The 22,541-nt window shown below is 44.0% G+C and overlaps 1 protein-coding gene across 8 annotated transcripts in view; it reads right to left on the reverse strand.

Annotated features, from left to right (window-relative positions):
* Nucleotides 1-22,541, reverse strand: part of PTPN3 (protein tyrosine phosphatase non-receptor type 3) — a 2,254,194-nt gene that overhangs the window by 716,983 nt on the left and 1,514,670 nt on the right. For all 8 annotated transcript variants that reach the window (XM_069620560.1, XM_069620561.1, XM_069620557.1 and 5 more), the window contains one exon: nucleotides 18,161-18,238. In XM_069620560.1, the coding sequence (XP_069476661.1) occupies nucleotides 18,161-18,238 (78 nt within the window). The remainder of the gene's footprint in view (nucleotides 1-18,160; nucleotides 18,239-22,541) is intronic.

Below are 22,541 nucleotides of genomic sequence, written 5' to 3' on the forward strand. Positions count from 1 at the left end.
GAGGAATGCGTCCTGCAAGGCCATGAGACACCACCAGGGTCCTTGCAGCTCGCATTCATCACTGCCATGCCTACAGCAGACCTCCAACCCCCATCCAGCCCAACAGGAGGAATGGCGCCCACCACTGACCCAGTCCAAGAAACCCTGCATTCCACAATAGTGGGTGACCTCCGATCACCAGCAATAAAACCAAAGGGCCACAAAAGATCTAAACGAATACAACCATTTCACTGTATCCCATAAATACACCCTTTGTAGTACGAGGTAAACAGAGGAATACATTATAGCTCAAAACGAGGGTGGAAGTCTGGGGTGCGTAAAGTGCGATATGAACTGAGCAGAGAATGTGTGGGTCAGCATGAGCGGGTTCCTCCCACTGTGCCAGTCCCCAAGTTTCCCAGGTGCATGCCATAATTATGTAGTAGCATTGTTGCACAACAGTAACCCTGAAACAGCAACATGTGAAAAGCCTGACCTTCAGTGTGTGGAGAGATGAGACCAGCTGAACCCACGTGAGAAGAGACAAGCGGATGAGAGGGGAGCCAATCATAGCCTGGCATCCCCTATGGAGCAGGCCCATGCATATGGCCTCACTAACCAGTCCTGCGAATTTCGACTGTATGTAATGTCACTGATGACGCAGTGCGCCCTTATAATGTATTGTTCATGCAGACTCTGGCAGAACGTTCTCAAGTAGTAGAGTTCCCCGATTGCGCCTTTACTTTTTGTACAATTAAAATTTTATATACTTGCAAGCGATCGCTTGGGATTTTTTCCCTAGCGGGTTGTATTTTCTCTGGCGTGAGTACAGGGGCGTGCCTTCACTTTGGCACCCAGGAGAGACAAGTGACCCCAAGGATTGGAGAAATGACATTAAAAATACTTGCCCTGTTAGGCCACCAGCTTTATGTATCAGGCCATCTCGTTTCAACAAAGAAGGATTAGAGGGAAAGAGGTGAAGTGAACATCCAATTTGTGCACCTCAAGGTCACTATTTTGTGACAATATAGGGAAAGCTAAGCCTGTCCCTGTATTGCTCACACCTGTTTGTTTGAACATCCTCCCTAACTCCGGATGTGAACGTGAGGCTGTTTTTGACTTCTTGATAGGAGGGACTCCTCCCATTAAGAAAGGATGAAAGCTTCAGTCTGGAAAATTTACCTTTTCCACATATTATTTTGGAACTATACATAATCTCCCACAGAGATCCAAAGTAGAGTGCAAATTCTAATGTGAATGAGTTGTCAAACACTGTAGATGCATGGAGGGTTTAATTGTAGAACAGGCAAGAAACCGTTTTCATAGTTTTGGAGGTGTTTCCTTGGTTTATTCTGAATTTGTGTAGCTTGTGACTGATGTATACATTATGGTCCTAGCAAATCATCTTTAATTGTGGAGATGCCAATAACACTGTGCATCTTTGGGGGTGTCTCCTATCCAACCAAAGCAAAATGAGAGGGCACTATAGTACAAAGACAATTGAGCAAGACACAAAGAGGGACATCCCCATGGAGCTAGTGGGAACGGAACTGGTAAGCAAGTGAAACTCAGTAGAGCATTAACACTGCTTGCTTGTCTGAGTACACCACACAGGTAGTGCCTAGACCAGTGCCTGCTGGTAAATGTTTTAATTGGTGCAGTGTAAATGTTTCCAGCGAATATGCACGAGCAACTAAGCATTTTGAGGTCCCAACCAATGAGGCGCTGACAGGGGATGAGGATCTCCCCGAGAAAGTGTATAAAATATAGGGATACATTGTGCATTTGTAGCATTCTTCCTGTGAAAAGAGTGTAAGAAGCCAGAGTTTGCAATCAGTTTTGTACATTAACACATAAAAAAGCGACTAGATGTAAGTCACCAACATTGCAAAGGAGCAATATCCAATTCAGTTTCATGATGCCTTTGCCCACAACATAAGCCAGTATAAAAACATGTTCATGCTAGCTGTGCCCAAACATATCCATGGAGACTGCAACAATACATGCTAATATTACAAACTAAGAACATACTGCTGGTGGCAGTACAAAATGCCATGCCACAATAAGAAATATGTCCAAGTTGGCTCTGCCAATGTAGGCAAGTCTAGCCAGGTAATGGCACTTTTTTTTGCTTTTACCTTGATGATTAGTGCTAAACGACATGCCACAGTAAGTAAAGTCAAGTTTATTCAGAAAAAAATACATCCATTAAACACAAACACATCATAGCATAAAAGGAATTATAAACAGAATATACATCTTGGATTCAGTCGCTCACAAATTCATAGTTTCCTAATAAAAGACATTAAAAGACACATTATCATATAATAAAAAAGCAGCATCCTATCCCTGTAAAAACCCCTTTCTTTTATATGTAGCAGCCTTCAAATAAGACAGTAGGGCCCATGCCGTCAGTTGAGTTCCTGCCGTGGAACATCTTTGCGGGTCTATATTGACGTATATCAGTACGTTTTAATATCTGCAAAATTGTCAGCTTTCTTATCTCCTCATATCCTGGGCAGAACAATAAACAATGACTCAAATTCTCATTAGGGGCTCCACACATGGTGCAGTTAGGATCATCTGGATATCCCGGCCATTTCACAGCATTTCCCCTCAGCAATAGACAATCAAATTGTGCCCTTGTAATGAGCCAACTATGATGGTTTTTTCCCGGCCCAGGCAAGAAACTGAATGTTGAGGATCTCACTTATAAGACTATGATAATTATCAGCATGAGTCACCCGTGCAGCAAGTGTGCGTTTTACCACAATCCCCCAGGTTACTACCTCCTTGTAAGTTCTTACTTCCGCCAAGGATAACACTACAGCAGGGGCGGACTGAACAGGAACATTGCATAAACACCAAAAATCCTTAACAGTCCTCAACCAAGGTATTTTTGCCCACCTTTCCCTATTCAACGTGTTTCTCGTTTCCCCAAACTCTCAACCATAATTTGCTTGGTGCTACTGCCCAGTAATCCTCCCAAAAGGTCATCCCAGTTCCCTATGGACCGAGGCACAGGATGAAGATAATCATATTCAGTAACCCTTGGAATGACTTCCCCACCACAAACTATGGTGCGCATCTTAATATGCTTCCTTCCTCCATTACAGCCCATCACTGCCGATTTAGCACTGTTAATCTTAAATCCCAGGCCAGTCATGAAGGAGGCATAAGCATTAACCAAGGCCTGAAGTGTCCTGGGGGTTCAGGCCAAAAGCATTGTATCATCAGCGTATGCCAATACCGGGAAAGGCCTTCCCCCAGATTCATAAAGTCCACTCCGTTGCTCAACAATGCCTGCAATAACCCATTGATATACAGAGTAAAAAGTATAGGGGTGAGCACACACCACTGCCGAACCCCCAACCCCATCTTAAAACATTCTGTGCACCTACCCCAGGGTCCACATCAAACATTGGCTCTGTTGTCTGTATGGATTTCCCAAAGCACCCCCAGGATTGCTTCCGGGCACCCCATGGTCTCAAGTACGGCCCACATCTTTGAACAATCGACTTTGTCGAAGGCCGTGTTTAAGTCCATACAGGCGAGGTAAACCACCTTGTCCTTACAAAACACAGAATTGTACGTCTGTCAGAACTGCACCCTCTGAAAGCCAGGTCTCTAAATATCCCAACAAAACTCATCCAAAAATGTTAAAGGTGGTGTCCAGAAGAGATATGGGGCGGTATGATGCAGGCATTGTAACATCTCCATTTTTTTAAAATAGGGAATATGGTTGCCAGCATCCATGATGGTGGATAGTTCCCTGATCTCATACAGGCATTAAAAGTCAAGGTAAACAATGGACCCCATAGGTCAATTTGTTCCATGAAGAGGTAGCTGGTATAGCATCAAGACCATGGGCTCGATTTTGTGACTGTGCCCCAATAGCTTTCACAACCTCTAGCAATGAGAAACTCAGAAACGCCCCACACTCCTTAATACGGTCACAACCATTATAAAACAGAGTCTCAAAGTGGGATACCCAGTCTGCCGCCCTCACATGAGTACCCTTCTCAATCTGTATTCCATTATCAACAATACCTCCCTTGCCAAATTCCCAGAAGGCTTTTGTATCATTGAGCCCGTTTGCCTCCAAAAAGAATTCCCAGGCCTGAGCTTCCAGGGCCAGTTTCCTTTTCTCAAGCACCCTGCGATAGTCCGAACAGGCACGAACAATGTTACATCTATCTGTCGTAGGACTTCTAAGAGAAGTTACAAGGGCTAGTTTTGCCATCCTACAGGCCCAGTCAAACCAGCCCTTCTTCCCACAAGTCCCTCTTCGTTTGGGATCCAACAAAAATAAACCTGTTAAAGCCTCCAGAATGACCTTGAAGAAACCCACCACTTCCCTGGGACCAGCTGAATTCTCAAGGATTCCCATTAATTCCTTTTTGAACCCGGCCATTACTTTTAAATGTAGGCCAGAACCTTGAATGTTCCCCCACTTAATCCTTCTAAAGGGACACAGCGTTGATTTCCACTTGGCAGGGTATAATGGAGCACTGCCCCCACCCCACCAATATATATATTCAGACTGGCTGCAGCCTACGTCTAGTCACGTAATATACTGTTTCTTTCACCCTTAATACCCAGTAGAAATGCTGTGAACAGTAAGAAATATGTCCAGAGTACTTGCCCACCAATGTGGGCCAGTACCACGTAGGAACACTCATGCTGCTTTTACTCTTGATGCCCAAGAAAAAATGCCATGCCACAGTAAGAAAATATGCATTTGCTGCAAAGACATGTTTTGTTACTGTGGCATGATTGCTCTGCAAATACCCCTTTCCACATATGCAAGAACACTCAACACATTGGCTCTGCTCTGAACATCTTTGGAAAAATTACATGCCATAGTTAGAAACTAGATCATGGCATCTTCCATAGACACGCAGCCTTCCAAGCGCACACACATTTATATACATTTACACAAGCAGTAATGTACAGAAACTGCTTCTTTCAATCTTCACACGTGCACCAAGAACATTCACAGTACATTCTCACACACAAACACACACACACACAGACTTACGCACACAGATGCACACTTTCACTCACATTCAAGCATCCTTTTCAAATAAGCTCTCTCAAACAAACATGGTGTGAAGGCATCATGAAGCAAGACACAGACAACAGGAAAGGTTCAAAATAAGATAATTTTTTAAATCAAATGTCAGGATGGTAGAAGGCCTAACTTGCCTTATGCGAAGGTGGGATTTCCCTACCTGAACAAAACTAAGGAAAGTCTGAGTCAAAGAGTTCAACTGAAAAGTCTGTGTTGAAAATCTATCCCTTCCCTCACAACTAAAGATAAACAACAGCCGCCTTGTCAGCTCTCCTTCCCCAAGTTCAAGAAAGTTCCCCAATTTGTCAAAAGCTAATGATCTGAAACCGCCATGAAAGATTACCTGCTAGAAAAGGCGGGTGGGTACGATGAGGGGAGGTAGGGGCGGTAGGAACAAGGAGAGTCGCCGTAGAATCGACCCGGTCCCGATGGAACTACAGAACATAAATGGCCATCTGCCGTCAACCATGGGACAGAAGAAGAGGCTCTGATGGGTAACCTGTATACACGAGAATGGGGAAAAGGGGGTGGGGGGATGTGGGATATCTATGGATGTTGTGGTTGCCGTTATGGAAAAATTTTAATAAAAAGTGTTTTTAAAAAAAAAAAAAGTTCCCCAAAAGCCTTAAGATTACCTTTCTCAAGTTCAAGGCAATACAGTCACACACAATCCTCGGGGTTCCCTAACCCCAGTTCCAAGCAACACAGTTCAGAATAAAAGTGGCTTGAGGCTCTGTCCTCAAGCCAGCATTTATAGTTCCTCGGGTCTCAGGGTTCCCTTCCCCAAGACTTCAATGCAAGAACTGATCTTTGTTTAAGTGTTTCAAAGTTCAACACACATCCAGGGCAACTTCACCCTCTGGTTTGCATCACAAGCTTACTTGTAGTGCTCCTTCTTGGTATATTTCGCAATGTCTTTGGCTTTCACACTTCAGGGCTCCCTGGTCTATGCGCAGTTGTCAGACCACACGGTCCACCCATCACAGGTTGCGCAACCAGGAACCCTAGGCTCTTCAGTTCACACAGGTTCTTCTGTATTTATCTGTGTGTCCAAATTCACCTACATTTGGCTTCTCTATGTTGGCCTCTTGGCTTTATAAACAGGTTCACACTCTCCTGGCTTCTCTGTCAGTTTCTTGGCTTTGCCATTATGTGTTACACACCTCTTTACCAGTCTTTGACCTTTTCGCACTATACTCATCAATAATGTACACTGTGTTGTGGTGGTCTGGTTCATGCCCCACCTTTCTGTTACACTCTTTCACACTTGCACTCTTTTTTGTAGATTGCTTTCAATTGGGCACTTTGCCTTTTGTCTTTCATCCGTTATTAGTGTTGCCCAAATTCAATATGCATAACATGGTTTTATTTCCAGTTTTCATTGAGTTTGGTGTTCGATATGCGTATTTTATATTTGCTTCGAGTTTTCCTTGTTTTCGGCATTCAATAAGCATTATACAGTAGTTTGTTACCTATGTGAAGTCTTCTGGAGGCGCCCTGGGCTTTGAGTGACCTTACTGCCACTCACCGGTTCTCTGCGTCCTTTCCGGCGGCTCCTGCATCCTTTGTTCTTTCCTGCTTACCCTCAGGCTCAGAAACATGCTTCCCAACACTGAGGCCCCCACACCCCTGTGGTAGCCTAACGGCTTAACTTGCCTTGGGCTCCACAGGTCCACTGGGCATCGGCTGGCACCCTGGCTTCCTCGCAGGCAGCACCATGGCTGCCTCCCCACGTCACGGGTCCCCTGCTGGTCTCTCTCACACAGGTCTGCCTGTTGCCCCCTCTGCTATTTCATGGGTTTCCCTTTATACACCTGCACCCACTTCACAGTTTGTAGGTGTGGACTCATAATAAGATTTGCCTGACCATAGTTAAAGGGACATGCCTAGCCCTCACAGCCCGCTGCAAGCTTTTTTCACTTCTCAGTCTTGTCATAGGAAAATTGGGAGAGAAGGGGCAAGGGGTCTTTTACAATAGCCCAAAGAGGCTGTGGAAGGATTCAGGTGGTTTTCAATAGGGAAAGGGGAATACCATATCTCTTCCTTGACCCTTCTCCTCTTCTTCCCCCTTTGTCTGGTGCTTCTAGAGTAGTAGTATCTGTAAACTTTCCTGGTTAATGGGATAGGGATAGCAATATCCCATAATTGCCTGTGGGATAGAGGGTTCGTTCTGGAAGGGAAATGTGGAATACTGGGTCTCACCCGTGGGCATCTCACTCCCAATCCCCAAGGACCCTTCACCCAGGAGATCCTCCCTCGCTTGTGATGGCCTTTCCCTGGCCACCTGAGAAAAGGACCCAATGGGAGTACATGTGAGATCGCCCTCAGATTTCTCACAATGCACTTGTGCAAACATGCACAGACAAATCATGCATAGACAACATTCCCTATTTTATTTTAAAAGCGTACCAGGCTGCAGCAAGAATCTTTTCAGAGTGTTGGGTTCCCCTTTCAACCAAAAATCACGTTGGAGGAAGGAGGTCAGGGGTCAGTCCATGCCCATCACCATCTCTTCCTGCCTAACTCAGGATCAGAATGGGCAGGGTTAGCATTCTGAACCCGTCCCGGCCTGAAACAGAAAGGCAGAGGGAGGGGTGACGAGACCTTCAGTATCCATCATACAACTGATTTTCCAGATCCTTGGAAGGATTCAGAATGCTTTGACATCACCCATTGTCTTCCTAATGCTTTCACATATTTCTACAAGAGGGAAGGCATATGCATTTTATCTGTCAGACTTCACTCATTTAAAGTGATTTGCAGAGCATTAGGGGCATCAACAGTCGCTGCATTTGTAAATAATTTAAATGATTTTAGATTCTATGCAAATATTACTTTTGCATAACGAAGCAAGTTAAAATCATCACTCGCTCCGAAATGAAAATAATTGTTTTCTGATATTACATTTACTTTATGGACCTAGAGGATCCGGAAAAAATTTACTGGAAGCAGGGCACCAGCACCCCCTATGGGTCAGCCACTCCTGGTTTAGACCATGAGAAGGTAAGGGTTGCACAAATCTCCATTTATCTCTTACGTCTTACTGTCGCCAGTCTGCCTCAGTAGCCCTTAATCATTGAAATATGTGCAAGTCAGAAACTATATATCAGAAGCACGATCAGATAATTTGAAGATACAAACCAGGGAACACCTGGCCAGCCTCAGCAGTCAGGACCCAAAGTTGCACCATGCCCAACACAGGCAAACCTGTCACCAAATGTCAGATAAAAGAGAAATTCAATTCATTGGGCTAATGAAAGCTAAGTGCGGGAAACGTGGGGGCATTCTAACACGAATGCTTAGGCAGATGGAATCCAGATGCATCTGCAGACTTAGATGCACCAACAATGGTTTAAATGTAGAACATGAGATGTACATGTTCCTTTAATCAGGTGTCATTGCCAAAGATTATGCCAATACTGTTGCATTATCCAACTTGTGGGTAGTCTACGCTTTGCCTAGAAATGTTTAATAAGCAGAACTACCAACCATAAAAACATTGTTAAACTGGTACTGCAAGAGTGAGAGATAATGTATCTTCAGCCTTTGGGTTTTAAATATATATTTTTTAATTATATACAATAAGTTGTTGCCTCTTCAACAGTGCATCTCTCACTGATCTTTACACAATGCACTCTAACAACAGATCTTGTAATATTCATGTGTGGGTAGGAAGGAAAAAGCACCCCAAATGCTACATGCCAACAGCAAAGCTAAACAACCATTTAGCAATATGTTTAGCAATAATGATATTAAAAAGGACAAAACAATACCTGTGAAATTATTCAAAATCGACATTATGAGCAGTGATTTAGGTGAGTGATCAAGAATCTGTCATCTCTGGATGACAATTGCAATGAATATCAAAATGCTATCATTCTCCTATTCTCAATGACTAATACCAGTGGACCGCATCTACCATCAGACCCAGGATTGTTCATCACGCGACGTGCGCAATGTACATATGATGTCATATGCAATGCGCGTGCAACGTCATACTTTGCCGTGATTCATAAATAATGACGGTCTTTGGCGCCTGTGTGCAGCAGACATGTGGGATGCCTAAATGTGACTCTGAACAGGACACGCTCTCCGAGTAAAGTAAGAATGGCAATATGCATGTCACCTTTAATGCTTATACAAGGTCCCTTACCAGATACATTGCAAGAGGACTTCCCATTCATTGTATTGCAACAGCCAAATAGTTCGAACTACACCAATGCTGTTACTTAATTTTGACCAATGCAGCATAATTTACACAGATGTTTTCAGGTTTCTTCCAGCACTATATATTGGGTCCAGTAGATTTGACGTACTCATATGCTGCCAAGTATTAAAGAATAAACAGCAATATTTAATGGTAAGACTATGGTAATTCATTGTTCTTCAAATGAAGATACAATATAATTTCTAATTAGGATACTTTTACCACATTAACAGCTACTAAGCAAGAATTGTTACACCGACAATAAGGTTAATCCAATTTCATATGAGCATTGCCCAATACAAGAAGGGTTAGTTCGAATTGTTTGTCTTTACAAATATCATTGAATAGATCCACAACATATTTTAGCTGACTTATGAGACTGTATTGTTCATTTGATCCATAGGTCAATTCAATGTGTGATCTTTGGTGAGTCTAATTTATATTATTTCACCACACACTCAAGGGTGAGCATCGATGTGGTGATATATTGGTTAATATCCACAAATAAAACTCCCACTGCACCCTATGTCACATCGTATGGATGCACAGCCAATGAACCTGCCTCATGTGATTGGCACAATAATTGTTATGTATTTGAAGACATTTTGGATGCTTCAACCCAACCAGCCCACATTTTCCCCCTTATATGATTGTAAACCACTGCCTCTGATATAACATGAGGTGAGTATATAACAGTTTGAGTATAATATTAAAAATAACTAAAGTTGAACTGATACTTGGATCATTTCATTGTTTTCCCCATGTCCCTGTCTGCCAATTTCTGCTGTCCCCAACCATGACTATGGTATGTATTCAATATTTTGAATGTCAATGTTAACACACAATTCAAACTATCTTTTTTTTATCTTCTCTTATAATTGTTTACTCATCAGCCTTGAGAAAGACCTTGTGTCGGAACACGTGTTGGCTGAATTACTGTCACAAAGTGCTTTTGAATTAAAGTTGTATTTCTGTTTCAACAAACATAAATATCATCTATTTTAGGATTATTTACACCAGAAAAGCACGACTAACTAGCACCAATGTGCAATATCTTGTCTGTACTTTTGAGGGTGGGAGTGAAGCCTAGAGGTCCTAGTTGTGCAGCATGCCTGTCACAACATTTTTGGACAAGAGCGCACTGAGAATGGGTCATACTCACCCTATGTTTCCTTAATCAATGAGGTTTGCATTTCCAGCCCTTTTCAGAATTTTTGCATTGGCAATCCTCCAGATGATGTCACTTCTCCCCAAAGGGGCCCTCCTTTCCATGATGGTAGGGAGGTGAGGCAGCTAACATATAGTCCTCTACGGGAGTTAACATGTAGGAGAATCTCATGGGGAGGGACTTCCCTCCTGGGGACAAAGACGAGAGTCTGGGGCAAGACCCCTTTAACACCCCACACCACAGGGCACTGATAACACCAAACCCTTTTGGAGATGAGGATTCTTGCCCCTTGATGGAGTTCCTGTCACCTTTCACCCTTGACACTCCTAAGCCTATACGATCTGTAAAGAGCTCTTTTGAAAGTACCAATCTATACTGTTATGTCCTTATTTTAAGTCTGGTTATTTCTGATTTTGTTAAAAAGCCTAAGCTAGGCTGCTTAGCTAATTCTAGCCTTTCATTTGACAATAAAAGAAGAAAAGTGCAGGAAGACAGACTAATCCGATATTAAAGATTGAAAGGGCTGAGACGAAGAAGAGCACAGAAATATTACAAGGAAGCATAAAGAGTGTTCAACCAGTTGTCGTCAATCTATCTGACCTCACGCTGTGGCAGTCCCAACTACTTAAGCGAAACAGTAAAGAAATACAAACAGAGCACGATCCGGAAGAAGATGTCAGCAAACGTGGAGGCCGCTCAAAAGCCTGGGAGTTTGCAACAGGGCAACAAAAGGCTGTAGCAAAGCAGCAGTGTGGAGTGGCGAGAAAGAACCGAGGGGCGAGAGGAAAGGGTCTCATCCATCAGCTGAGAGTTGACAACCCTGAAGCTGAGAGTCAGTGTGGTGGTGGCCCGAACTGTGGTGGGTGGACCATGCAGTCCAAGATCTACTGCTAGACCACCAACCTTAGCCTACTGCGGAGCTGCATAGGCAGGTGCACGGGAAGTACATGAAACTGTGGTGGATGCGCAACCAAGAAAGTGCGGACCGGCTGGCTCGAAACTTGCGCCCTGACCGCCAAAAGTAATGGGCCGTGAAGTCAAGCAGCCCGAACAAAAGCAGAAGAAGAAAGAGAAGGAACAAACAGTCATCAGCAGCATCCGTGAGGAGGAGTGGGCTGGAGCCCCTCTCCCATCGTCAGCAGACTCAGCTGGCCGCCGAGGCCATTCGCCCCAGAGCTGCTCTATCCCTGCACCTGATTGCACCAGATGAACCACGAAGCAAGCGACCGCTTCGTTTGCTGCCTGCACAGCTGATCGCTTGAAAAACAGCCATTACTGAAATATCTGCGAAGCGCGGCCCATTCTAAAATGGCCAGCACGACTCGGGCCCATAACGAGGCTCGACCCGGTTGCTAAGCAACCAGCCCGCATGTTCCCCAGCAAGCACCGCCGGTAGGCGGAAGCCGTCGGAGGAAGGCCAGGAGAAAGGCCCTGTTTGCCTCCTATTTGCCGATGGACGCCGCAAGCAGCTGATTAATACAGGCCCACACCCTAGGCCCATACACCAAGGCTTCCTATCGGGAGCCAAAGGAGCTTGGGGCCAGGAACTCTGTCGGCTGCAGATCTATGGTGCCTACCATCTGCGCCTCGAGTCTTGTCGGGGTAAGTGCCCTTATCACGCCCAGCTGATTCCCGCACGCCACTCATCACTTGCCGATGACTTTTCTGAACTTGCGCGTGCATTCTCATGTGACTTGCTACGCTGCCGTACCTATTGAATGTACTGTATTCATCTCTGCTAATCATGTTGTAATTTTCATGCGCCGCATTCTGTTCTGCATTTAAGCGCTTCCGCATATTAGCTGACTCATTTATATGTCCCTCTTAGCCACCTGATTCAGCGACACCCCTGCACAGTTACTCGACCCTTATTGTATTAAGGGTTGCTCAAGTCTTTTATCCCTGGACTTAGATCACTCGATGTGTGCTCTGTGCCCGCTCAGGCAATGCCACTCATCTGGAATGATTGGCCCTCTCTGCATTTGTACGCTTTGTTCAATATTCGTAGTCTCCTCTACCAGTATTATATATTCTTCCTTGGTCATCTCAGCCGCAGTATGCATTGGTGAACTTTACCTCCTACTATGCTGAGCATCTGTATGCACTGCCTTCATTCTCAGTAATTCTACTAAGTCTGAAATTTACACGCTGGTCAACGTAGCACTAGTATGTATTGCTAGGTATCCACTATGTATTGCTAGATATTCACTGCCACTATGCCATATCCAAATGTTTGAATATCCCTCGCTGATCACTCTAGCATCTGTATGTACTCAATAGGCATTTTTAGTCACTGTGCCACCTATGTTGCTGGGCTTTAAGGTTTGTGGTAACCATCCGACTCTCATTACCACGATATGCCCAAATCATCATAAGCCCATCACAAAGCTGTTCCCAGGACCTATTGTCTTACCTTACTATGCTAAGTTGTCAGTCATCCACTGTGTCACTCTCCACCCACTAGCTCCCCACAGCACATTGTGCGACACAAATATTAATTATGAATTGCACCTGGATTACATGCCTACTATACCCATTACCTGATGTCATCACCCTTAAGCATGTCCATCTGCACTTGCTTCACCTCTATTTACTGTATACCCTTCTGGCCTCAATCACACTACAACCTGCTTCCCACTATGGCCATTCACATTAAACCAGCTACCATAACCACTACAACACTGCCGTGCTCACTTCCATCCTGCAACACGATATCGCACAACCCATACCTAAATGAGCCAGCCCTGTGGCTACAACACTTTACAGCCAAACCCATCCCCAACCAACCATACCATACACGCATCAGGATTGCTAGGCTTTGCTCTCGCATCCATTACCCCTCAAACACACATTTTACACCACAGAACTGCATCACTTCTCACGGTTACACATCATCCTTGCCTGACACTGCTAGGTCTAAATTCACCACAGATGAACCCTCACCACTACGCTTACTTAGTTTCCTATCCCCAAGCCGATGGAGTAAACCTTGTGCCACTCCAGTCCGGAACCAAAAATTAGCAACCAGATGTCACCACTGGTCCTACCACCTGAAACAGAAATCAGGGTCAATTCTGCCAACTTAACCCATACCCTAGATGCCCCATTAGCGGTAGAGGCCCCCCCAGCCAACATCCCCAATTCCCAAGCTAAACTCAAAGGGGCGCTCATTAACGCCCGCTCTGTCTCCGCTCACGCTTTAGACATCGCTGACTTCATTGTGACTGAAAACCTTGACTTTTTGGCAATCACAGAAACCTGGTTACATGCGGCGTCTGGCCCTGCCCTGACCCTCGCCATTCCCGATAGCTACTCCATCATTAGGTGCGATAGGGACACCAATCAAACTAAGGGGGGTGGATTAGCATTTATATTCAAGAGCTCTCTTAACCTAAGAGTCGCTAACAGTCATCAGCTGCCCTCTGCTGAACTACTCTCGATTAAACTCCCAATCTCACCTAATCATACCGCCTCAGTGCACCTCATCCATCGGCCACCTGGTCCCACTTCCACATTCGTAGAAGATATCTCTTCCATCCTAGCATCCAGCACCAAGCCTAAATCCCAAATTATCATACTTAGAGACCTTAATCTAGGCTATCTGGACATAAACGACACTAAAGCCTGTGACCTAGCCAATGTCCTATCCGACTTTGGCCTCACCCAGCATGTCAATGTACTTACCCATATCAAGGGACGCACATTGGATTGGGTTTCAGACATGAATTGCGCACTAAACCGAACTTCAGTGTTACCATATGCATGGTCTGACCATCACAAAATAACATTTTCCATCAATTCTTGCCCATCCGCGGACAAACCTTGTACTGCGCCACCCACACTCACTCGTAACAAGAAGGATATCACAACTGAGAAACTACTTCCGCTCATCCACCCACTATTAAATTCGGTCTCCACAACCTGTGCTGTCCCTACCGTCCTGGTGGACACCTACAATCGAGCTATGCTAAAAGCCTTGGATTCCATTGCCCCACTTAAACAGCGCAAAGAAAAACCACACAACCACCTTAATTCCTGGTTCACCCCACACCTGCGAGAACTTCGTAAAGATAAACGTAAAGCTGAGTCTCTCTGGAGAAACTCATCTAAGCCAGTAAATAAAATTAACCTTCTATCCATCACCCTCTCGTACAAAGAAGACATACTAGCGGCAAAAAAAGAAGTCTATAACAACATGATCATACAAGCTCAATCCAATACTAAGGAATTCTTTAAAATTCTCAAGGAATTAGAGTCCCCAGCTGCCCCCCGTGACACATGCACCCCTGACACTGAATGGTGCACTAACATTCAAAAAGCACTACTCAACAAAATCACTACACTCCAAGCTAAAATCAACACTAAAAAAAAACATCTCCTTGACTCAGCAGGTAACACCCAACCCTCCAACTTCTCATCCCCTAGTCATTGCTTCAAACCTTTTAGCTTCTCACCTCTTACCATTAGGGAAGTGGAAAATATCATCAAGAAGTTAAAACCATCTAATTGTCAAGGCGACGCCTGCCCAGCACCAATCAAAGGAAGCAGCGTCTGAGCTTGCTCCCTTTATCACTTCCTTCACTCCTCCTTCAAATCTGGCATAGTACCAAATAACCTCAAGGATGCATGGGTAATCCCCCTTAATCAAAAGCCTTACTTAGACCCTAGTAACCCCACCAACTATAGGTCCAACACCATGGTACCTTACCTCCTAAATATCCTGGACCGTGCTGCATATCTTCAAGATTATCTCGATAAGAACAACTTATTAGGACTCAGGCAATCTGGTTTCCGGCCGAGACATGGACAGAGAGAGCTCTAATAGATCTAAAAATGCAAATTGAGGATTTGAAAGACAAGGGCAAACAAGTGCTCTTACTCCTCCTAGATCTATCTGCCACTTTCGATCTGGTGGACCACCAAATCCTTTGCCAGCATCTCAAAACGGCCGCCCACTTCTCCGATGCAGCCACCTCCTGGATTAGCTCATTCCTTGCCAAAAGACCCATGAGAGTCTTCTCACCTCTTGCCGCTGCTGACCCAGCGCATGTCCCTTGCGGAGTCCCACAAGGCTCGTGCTTATCACCCACGCTCCATAACGTCTTTACTAAACCACTCTTTGATATTCTTGACCATCTGGGTGTCACCTACACAAATTATGCGGATGACACCCAGATACTCATCCCTATCACTGGTGATTATGCAACTGACGTCAAAGCTCTCAATGCAGTCTACACCGTCATCCAGGCGTGGATGGCCCACCACGGTCTCTGCCTAAACGATGAGAAAACTGAGCTACTCATCCTAGGCTCTCAGTCCAAACTTTCAAAACTTGACAGCAAATATGATGCCTTCAACATTGATGGTAACATCATCAAGGTCACCAATGTCACTAAAACACTCGGAATCTACCTAGACTCCACCCTCTCTCTCACCCTACAAACCAACTCAGTAGTTTCAGCATCTGCGTACATGTACAAACTAATCACTGCCTGCCGTCCCTTCTTAACTATGGACAACTGCCTGATCCTCGCCAGAACCCTCATCTTATCCAGAATTGACTACTGCAGTGCCCTTTACCTTGGAACGAGTCAAAGAAACATTGACAAACTTCAGGTAACCCAGAATAACGCCATTAGGGCTGCTGTTAACATAACTAGGCGTGCCCACATCTCATCCACTAGACGCAACTCACGCTGGCTCCCCATTTCACGGCATATCGCCTTCAAAACACTTGTTCTAAGCCACAAAGCAAAGAACAATGCAGCACCGGCCTACCTGTCAGAGCGCTTCACACAACACACAGCCTACAGACCCCTAAGATCTGCACAAGCACACACACTCATCATTCCTAGCTTCAAGCTTCAGACTGCCAGAGGCTCGAGCTTCCCAGTCCTGGCAGCGAAGTTGTGGAAATCACTACCCAATTACCTCAGGAATGTCCCCTTCCTCCAATCCTTCAAAAACTGAGCAAAACAATGGCTCTATGAGCAAGACAAAGCTTCGGCCACCCTTTAGTAAACACATATTGCATGCTGTGCCACCTCGATTACCTCTGTATATACTGAGACGACTAACTACCGTTGTAAATGTATGTATATATCTTTGTTCTATGTATATATATATATATATATATATATTATGTAATATGTAACTGCCTTCTGTAACCTCGAACTGTAACCTTTCCAAAACATGCGCCCTGATGCCTGTGGGCAGGCTGCGCAATATAAATAAATAAATAAAAATACAAATACTAACTCACGACCCTTGGCAAAACCGGAGAAGAGTTCCCAGAGAGAAGGTAACAGTAATAAGTCCGGGGGGGGGGGCGTGAAAACTTGAGAAGACGAAACACAAAGACAAGAGAAGTAGATCACTTCATGAGGAAACACCCTGGTCAGTTCAATAAGATTGTGGGGACTCAGGGAACCTCTTCCTTGTCCCTGTGGGGGCAAATTGACAGACTGTGCTCAATCAGTAATATCAACGTCTGTGGAAAGAACTAAAAAGAGTTGATGAAGAACAAAGTTGAAATAACTCAAGGAAAGCCTCCTAGAGAACCAGTGGCAGGGGAGCCATTCTCCTAGTTCCAGCATTTTTTGGAAATGCATAAAAACCCGAACTTTGAGAGATTTCTACCAAGGAGAAGGGAGTAATTCTCCTGGGTTGGGATAAGAACTCTTGTTAGTGTTGTGATTTGTGTTTAAGTGACAGTGATAGAATAGGAGTTTTGACTAGGATGGTACATTTATTTTGAACATTACGGACTTCCTGACTGGCCAGAGTTTTCGCTCCATTGAGGTAGGGAAACCACCTCTAATTAGGCATAGCTAGGAGTATACATTTTATGTTTAATAAAAGTCAATAACCAAAACCATGCGTTCACTTGATCAGACTCCTCATTACAGGTCACCCCATTGCCTAAACCATGACTTGCATCAACCTACTTGTTACTGAATAGTATTTTTGCCACATTAGTGAAATTTGTGTTCTTAATTTTCAAACACCTCACGTAAATTGTTTAACAGCTCAGTCTTGTACTGTCTCAGGGGGTTGCGGCCCTGCTGCATTGTTGGTACTTCACTGATATTTTCAAAGTTGCCATGGGAAAGAAAAACCAACCAGGTTACAGAGAACAAAAGGATGAGAGGAAACCAAAGCATCAAGAATTTCTCTTGATAGACATGGCCTAACTTGCAAACATTTGAATAATACGTCTTGTACTGAAACTGATAAAAAACAACAGCATAAGACACCGTATCCATTTTTAATTTGACATGTATATAACATTTGAAGTATGGCCTTGAATTCACTCATTCATAGGAAAGTGTCTCCCAAAGGCTAGAGAAAGCTTTCAACAATATCAATTATCAAAACAAACGAACAGATTTACCAAAAACAAGATGTTTGTACCCAGTAGGAGCTAATGAATAGCAACAAATACTGAATTGGAAAATGTCATAACTGAGGTCAGAAAAGATCTGCATTTCTAGATCAAATGATGACAAAAGCTGATCTAAAGACAAGTGTGAAATCCTAATTTTCATGGATGACAAGAAGGGGATTTTAGAAACTACTCAGACTAGTCTGGCTGTTCAGGACAAAATAAATAGATATCCCAGTGATGTAGTGTGGCATGTCCACTACAAAAACCATCAATACACTAACAGAGAAATGCAGCAGTGTTTGAGTAAATCAATAAACAGGTAAATTACATCATTTGTTTTCCTACCTTTAAATTGAATCCAAACTTTCCTTCTTCATCTGGGGTGATGTGCACCAAAAGCAGTTCCCCGCTCATAAATTCATTCTGAAAAATATTTAAGCTCGATTTTATGAGTTGTAAAAGATCTTATTAGATCATTAAACAGAAAATAATATTCCTAGTGTTAGATATGCATTGGCCATGCAGATTGCAGATCATTTATATTCCCTCCCCCAATTACAAAACATGAAGCACTCAACTTTCTGACTTGCATACCCACCAACAAACTTGTGCCACTCAAGGTTTTGGGACTAGTTAATGAAATGGATGCAAACTTCAGAAATATTACATGGGTACTGTTAGGTCTGCGGTTTTGCAGGCACCGGTGCCAAAGGCATATGGCTCCAATGACTATACAAAAAGGTGGACACTTCACACAGTATAAACCAACTGAAAAAGTACACGCCTGAAAGTTATCTGTTGGGCTGCATATACCACTAGTCAATTGGTCTTCTGATCATCATCCTATCAATCTTTTGCCTCCTTGAATCTGATCTGCAGCCCTGCAGACCCCTTACAGTCTACAAAATCTAGCCAGTGAGAGGAATCCTAGACCTGCTGCTATTGTTTAAGGATCCTAGACCGGCTCTGTAACATGAGCAGATATACTTTGAATCACCCAGTTATCAATCGCTTAATGCCGTTGAACATCTACGAAGATCAGTTTTTGTATGGTATGGTCTTGCAAAGTGCGATCCTATGGCTAAAACTAATGTTACAGATGGAGAAGGGAAGAGGTGTTGGGAAATAGAATATCAGGTTGACTTCCACCAGATATTCTTCAGCTGAATATCATCATGACACCAAGTACAATATCATCTTGGCATAATGTTTGCGACATGAACTGGCAAAAGTAATGATGTGGTTCAATCAAATCCTTGATGTGGTTCAATCAGGAGTTATGCTGAAGGAAGGTCCCCGTGAGCGCTATTATGGTTGTGTCCCCAGGATCACTAATCTGCTAGGAAACACTGTCACTCTAGGGCTATGTACATTTCACGGATACATTATTTTACGTAACTAGACACCATATAGTGTCTGGCGCACGGATTCACAGAATGGGTCACAGGCCATACACACAAGCGGAGTTATAGCAAACTGACGTTTCCAATATTCAGGTACCCATGGTTGCTTATGTTGTGACAGTAGGTGGCATTTGGGGAGGACAAAAAGGGGCGTCAAACAGTTAAGTAATATCTCAATATTGAGCTGAGAATGATGGAGTCATCTCTGAAAATGTATTGCATTGTTTAGCACACCCAGACAGTTTTCGATTTGTCTCTGTGCAACAAAGGAGGCAATTCATGTTTGTGGAGAGCATCTGCTGCCCATTGCCTCGTTGCAGCAATGCACATGTTTCAATAAATATTTATTCTCTGTGAGTGAACCCTCTGTGACCGTTCAGGACGGTACTCTGGATCTCTAAGGATAACCAATCAGCCACATTTCACATACAGTAACATTGTTTTTGTGATGCAAAACAGAAGATGCTGCGAATGACACGTGGGAAGGGCACTGAGCGAGAAACTGTTAGAAAAAAGGAGCCCAGCCCCCACAGCATCCAGTCCCCTTTTCATTGGTGTGCAGTCTCTTGCTAAACCCAAGCATCTCTCAACACAGGGCTGGGGAACCAAACCCAGATGCCTTGGGTAAAGAAATGCTTCTAAAAGGTAGGAATATGCAGCACATAGAAAAAATGGTACTGTGCGCTCTGGCAGCACACAGCGCATGATGGCTTTAAAGGGAAGTTTAGGGGAAGAGTTGAGGGTCTTCGATGGAAAGGTGATTTTATATCCGTCCTGGGCAGCACCATGGGTCAGTTAGTAATGTTTCATTTGTAAATACAAGGTTTTTAAAAGAAGGCTGTCACACATTTTTTTAAAATATATTTGTATTGGTTTTACAAGTTCTTATCAACAACTCCCCCCGCCACCCCAACTCCCTCTTTTCCACCCCCCTTCCTGCACGGACGGTGGCTCTGGGTCCACAGTATGTTGCTGTGTGTAATACCATAGAATGTCCAGTGTTCTGACATTGTGCAGACACCACTGGAGCATATTTATTCATTTATATAGCGCACCAAGCCCTGGGGTATCTCGGCACATTTCTTGAGGTTATATATAATACAAGATACAATATTATTTACAGTTACACAGCACCTTTCTTACAATTACATAGGATACAAGGCGTATTACTTACAGTTGCAGATGATCCATAATTACAGATAGGTAGTTACATAAAATGTAGTGGTCAAAAAGGGGTCACAGGTTACACAGTTGATGGAATGGAGAGTAAAGTAATAGGATTCTATGCTTTTTGCGAAAGAAGACAAGTTTTGGAGTCCTTTCTGAATTGGTGGTAAGAAGGTTCTGTTCTTAAGGTCAGTGGTAAGGTGTTCCACAATTTAGCAGCTAGGACGGGGAAGCTACTGCCTCTGGCCTTCTGCAGCTTGAACCTAAGTATCTTTGAGCAGTGGGTTTGGGCAGATCTGGAGGGTCGTGCTCTGATGTTACGGGTGAAGTTTTCAGCCAAATAGCTATGCGCTGTGCTATCGAGGCACTTAGGAGAAAGTGATAAAGTTTTGTACTCTATTCTTTGATTGATCAAGAGCCACTGGGTATTCAGTCTTATGTCTGAAATATGTTGAGATCTTAGGATGTTCGGAGCTGATCTAAGGGCATTGTTTTGGATTATTTGCAACTTGTTAAGGTTGCGTTGACTCGTGCCTAAGTAAAGTGCATTACAGTAGTCGATTTTAGAAAGGATTAATGCTCTAGCTATGGAGGTGCAATTGGGTGTGGAAAGAAATGGTCTGCATGCATTGATAAGTTTACAAGTACAGGCAGTGGAGGAGGCTATTGCGTTGATTTGTCTGGTCATAGTGAGAGGAATCTTGGTAAATACCTAGCGTTTTGACCTCCTTGGATATCATTATGTTATTGCAATTAATGTTGAAAGATGAGTATTGTTCGTCAAGTTTGTTGAGTCTAGGCTGTAAGCCTAATAGTACTAACTCTGTCTTGTCGTCGTTAAGGCACAGTCCATGCTTGGCCATCCAAGCTTGTATGATACAGTAGATGTGGTTAAGGGCGTTCGTGTCATTGGTGTAGTCCCCAGTGATAGGGATGAGTATTTGGGTGTTATCTGCGTAATTAGTATAGATGACACCCAAATGGTCAAGGTCGTCAAACAGAGGTTTTACAAACATGTTGTATAGTGTTGGTGATACACAGGACCCCTGAGGGACTCAGCAGGTGACTGGAGCTGTATCGGCCGAAGCCGAAGGTGCAAAGACCTTCATGGATCTGTTACTTAGAAAGGATTGGATCCAGGCGTTTGCTCTGTCTGAGAAGTGGGCTGCAGATGAGAGGTGGTTGCATAAGACTTTGTGGTTAACCAGGTCAAATGCAGCCGAGAGGTCTAGAAGTAGTAAGAGGGCGAGTTTGCCATTGTCTTTTAATTTGTCCATTTGAGTCTTGAGGTCAATCAGGGCTGTTTCCGTACCATGTATTGGCTGGAAACCTGATTGCCTGAGATGCAGGAGTTTTTGCTTCTCTAGGTGGTTCTGGATCTGCAGGTAAGCTGCACAGTCCAAGAGTTTTAGAAGAAATGGCACTGTTGTAGTGGGCCTGAAATTAGCGGGGGTGTTAGGGTCGAAGGTGTTTTTTTTAGTAGGGGAAGGACCCATGCGTCTTTCTAGTTAGTTGGACCTATGCTTGATTCAAATAAGGCATTGCTTAGGGTTGTGATACAGTCACTTTGTAGGTATGATAGGATATGGCCCCAGTCTGATTGGAAGGTTTCCGGGATTCCCTGAATTTTGCATGTCATTCATTCCATTGAGACAAATTTCCACACTTTCTGGAGCCAGTCGAATTTCGTGGGTGGATTCTTTTGTTTCCAGTGCTTGCTTTTGTCAGCCAAGCCGCTATTATCAGCATCATCACTCCTCTTTATTGTGTTTTTGTGTATGCTCTTTAATTTGGGTCCCACATGCCCGCCAGCCATACCTTGTCTTCCAGTCCGCCGGCTCCTGGTACCATGCTCCCTACTTGCTCTTGAATCTCCCCCCAAAAGTTTGATATGGTCGGCTACTCCACCATATGTGCTTTCAGCCTCCTGTTGCTAAGCATCCCCGCCAGCAATTGTCACTGGTGGCGGGGTACATTGCATGAAGTCTCTCTGGGGTGTAGTGCCATTGGCAGGAGGACTTTTTGCCACATTACTCTCATCTGTATGGAGCATGTCCGCTTAGGGACTTTATTCCATAATTCTTGCCACTGGTCCTTTGTAATCGGTTCTCCCAGCGTCTTCTCCCACTTCTTCATGTAATTCCATTGGATTTCTT

Source organism: Ambystoma mexicanum, chromosome 5q (genome assembly GCF_040938575.1).
Source record: "Ambystoma mexicanum isolate Mex_15411 chromosome 5q, UKY_AmexF1_1, whole genome shotgun sequence".
Taxonomy (NCBI): Eukaryota; Metazoa; Chordata; class Amphibia; order Caudata; family Ambystomatidae; genus Ambystoma; species Ambystoma mexicanum.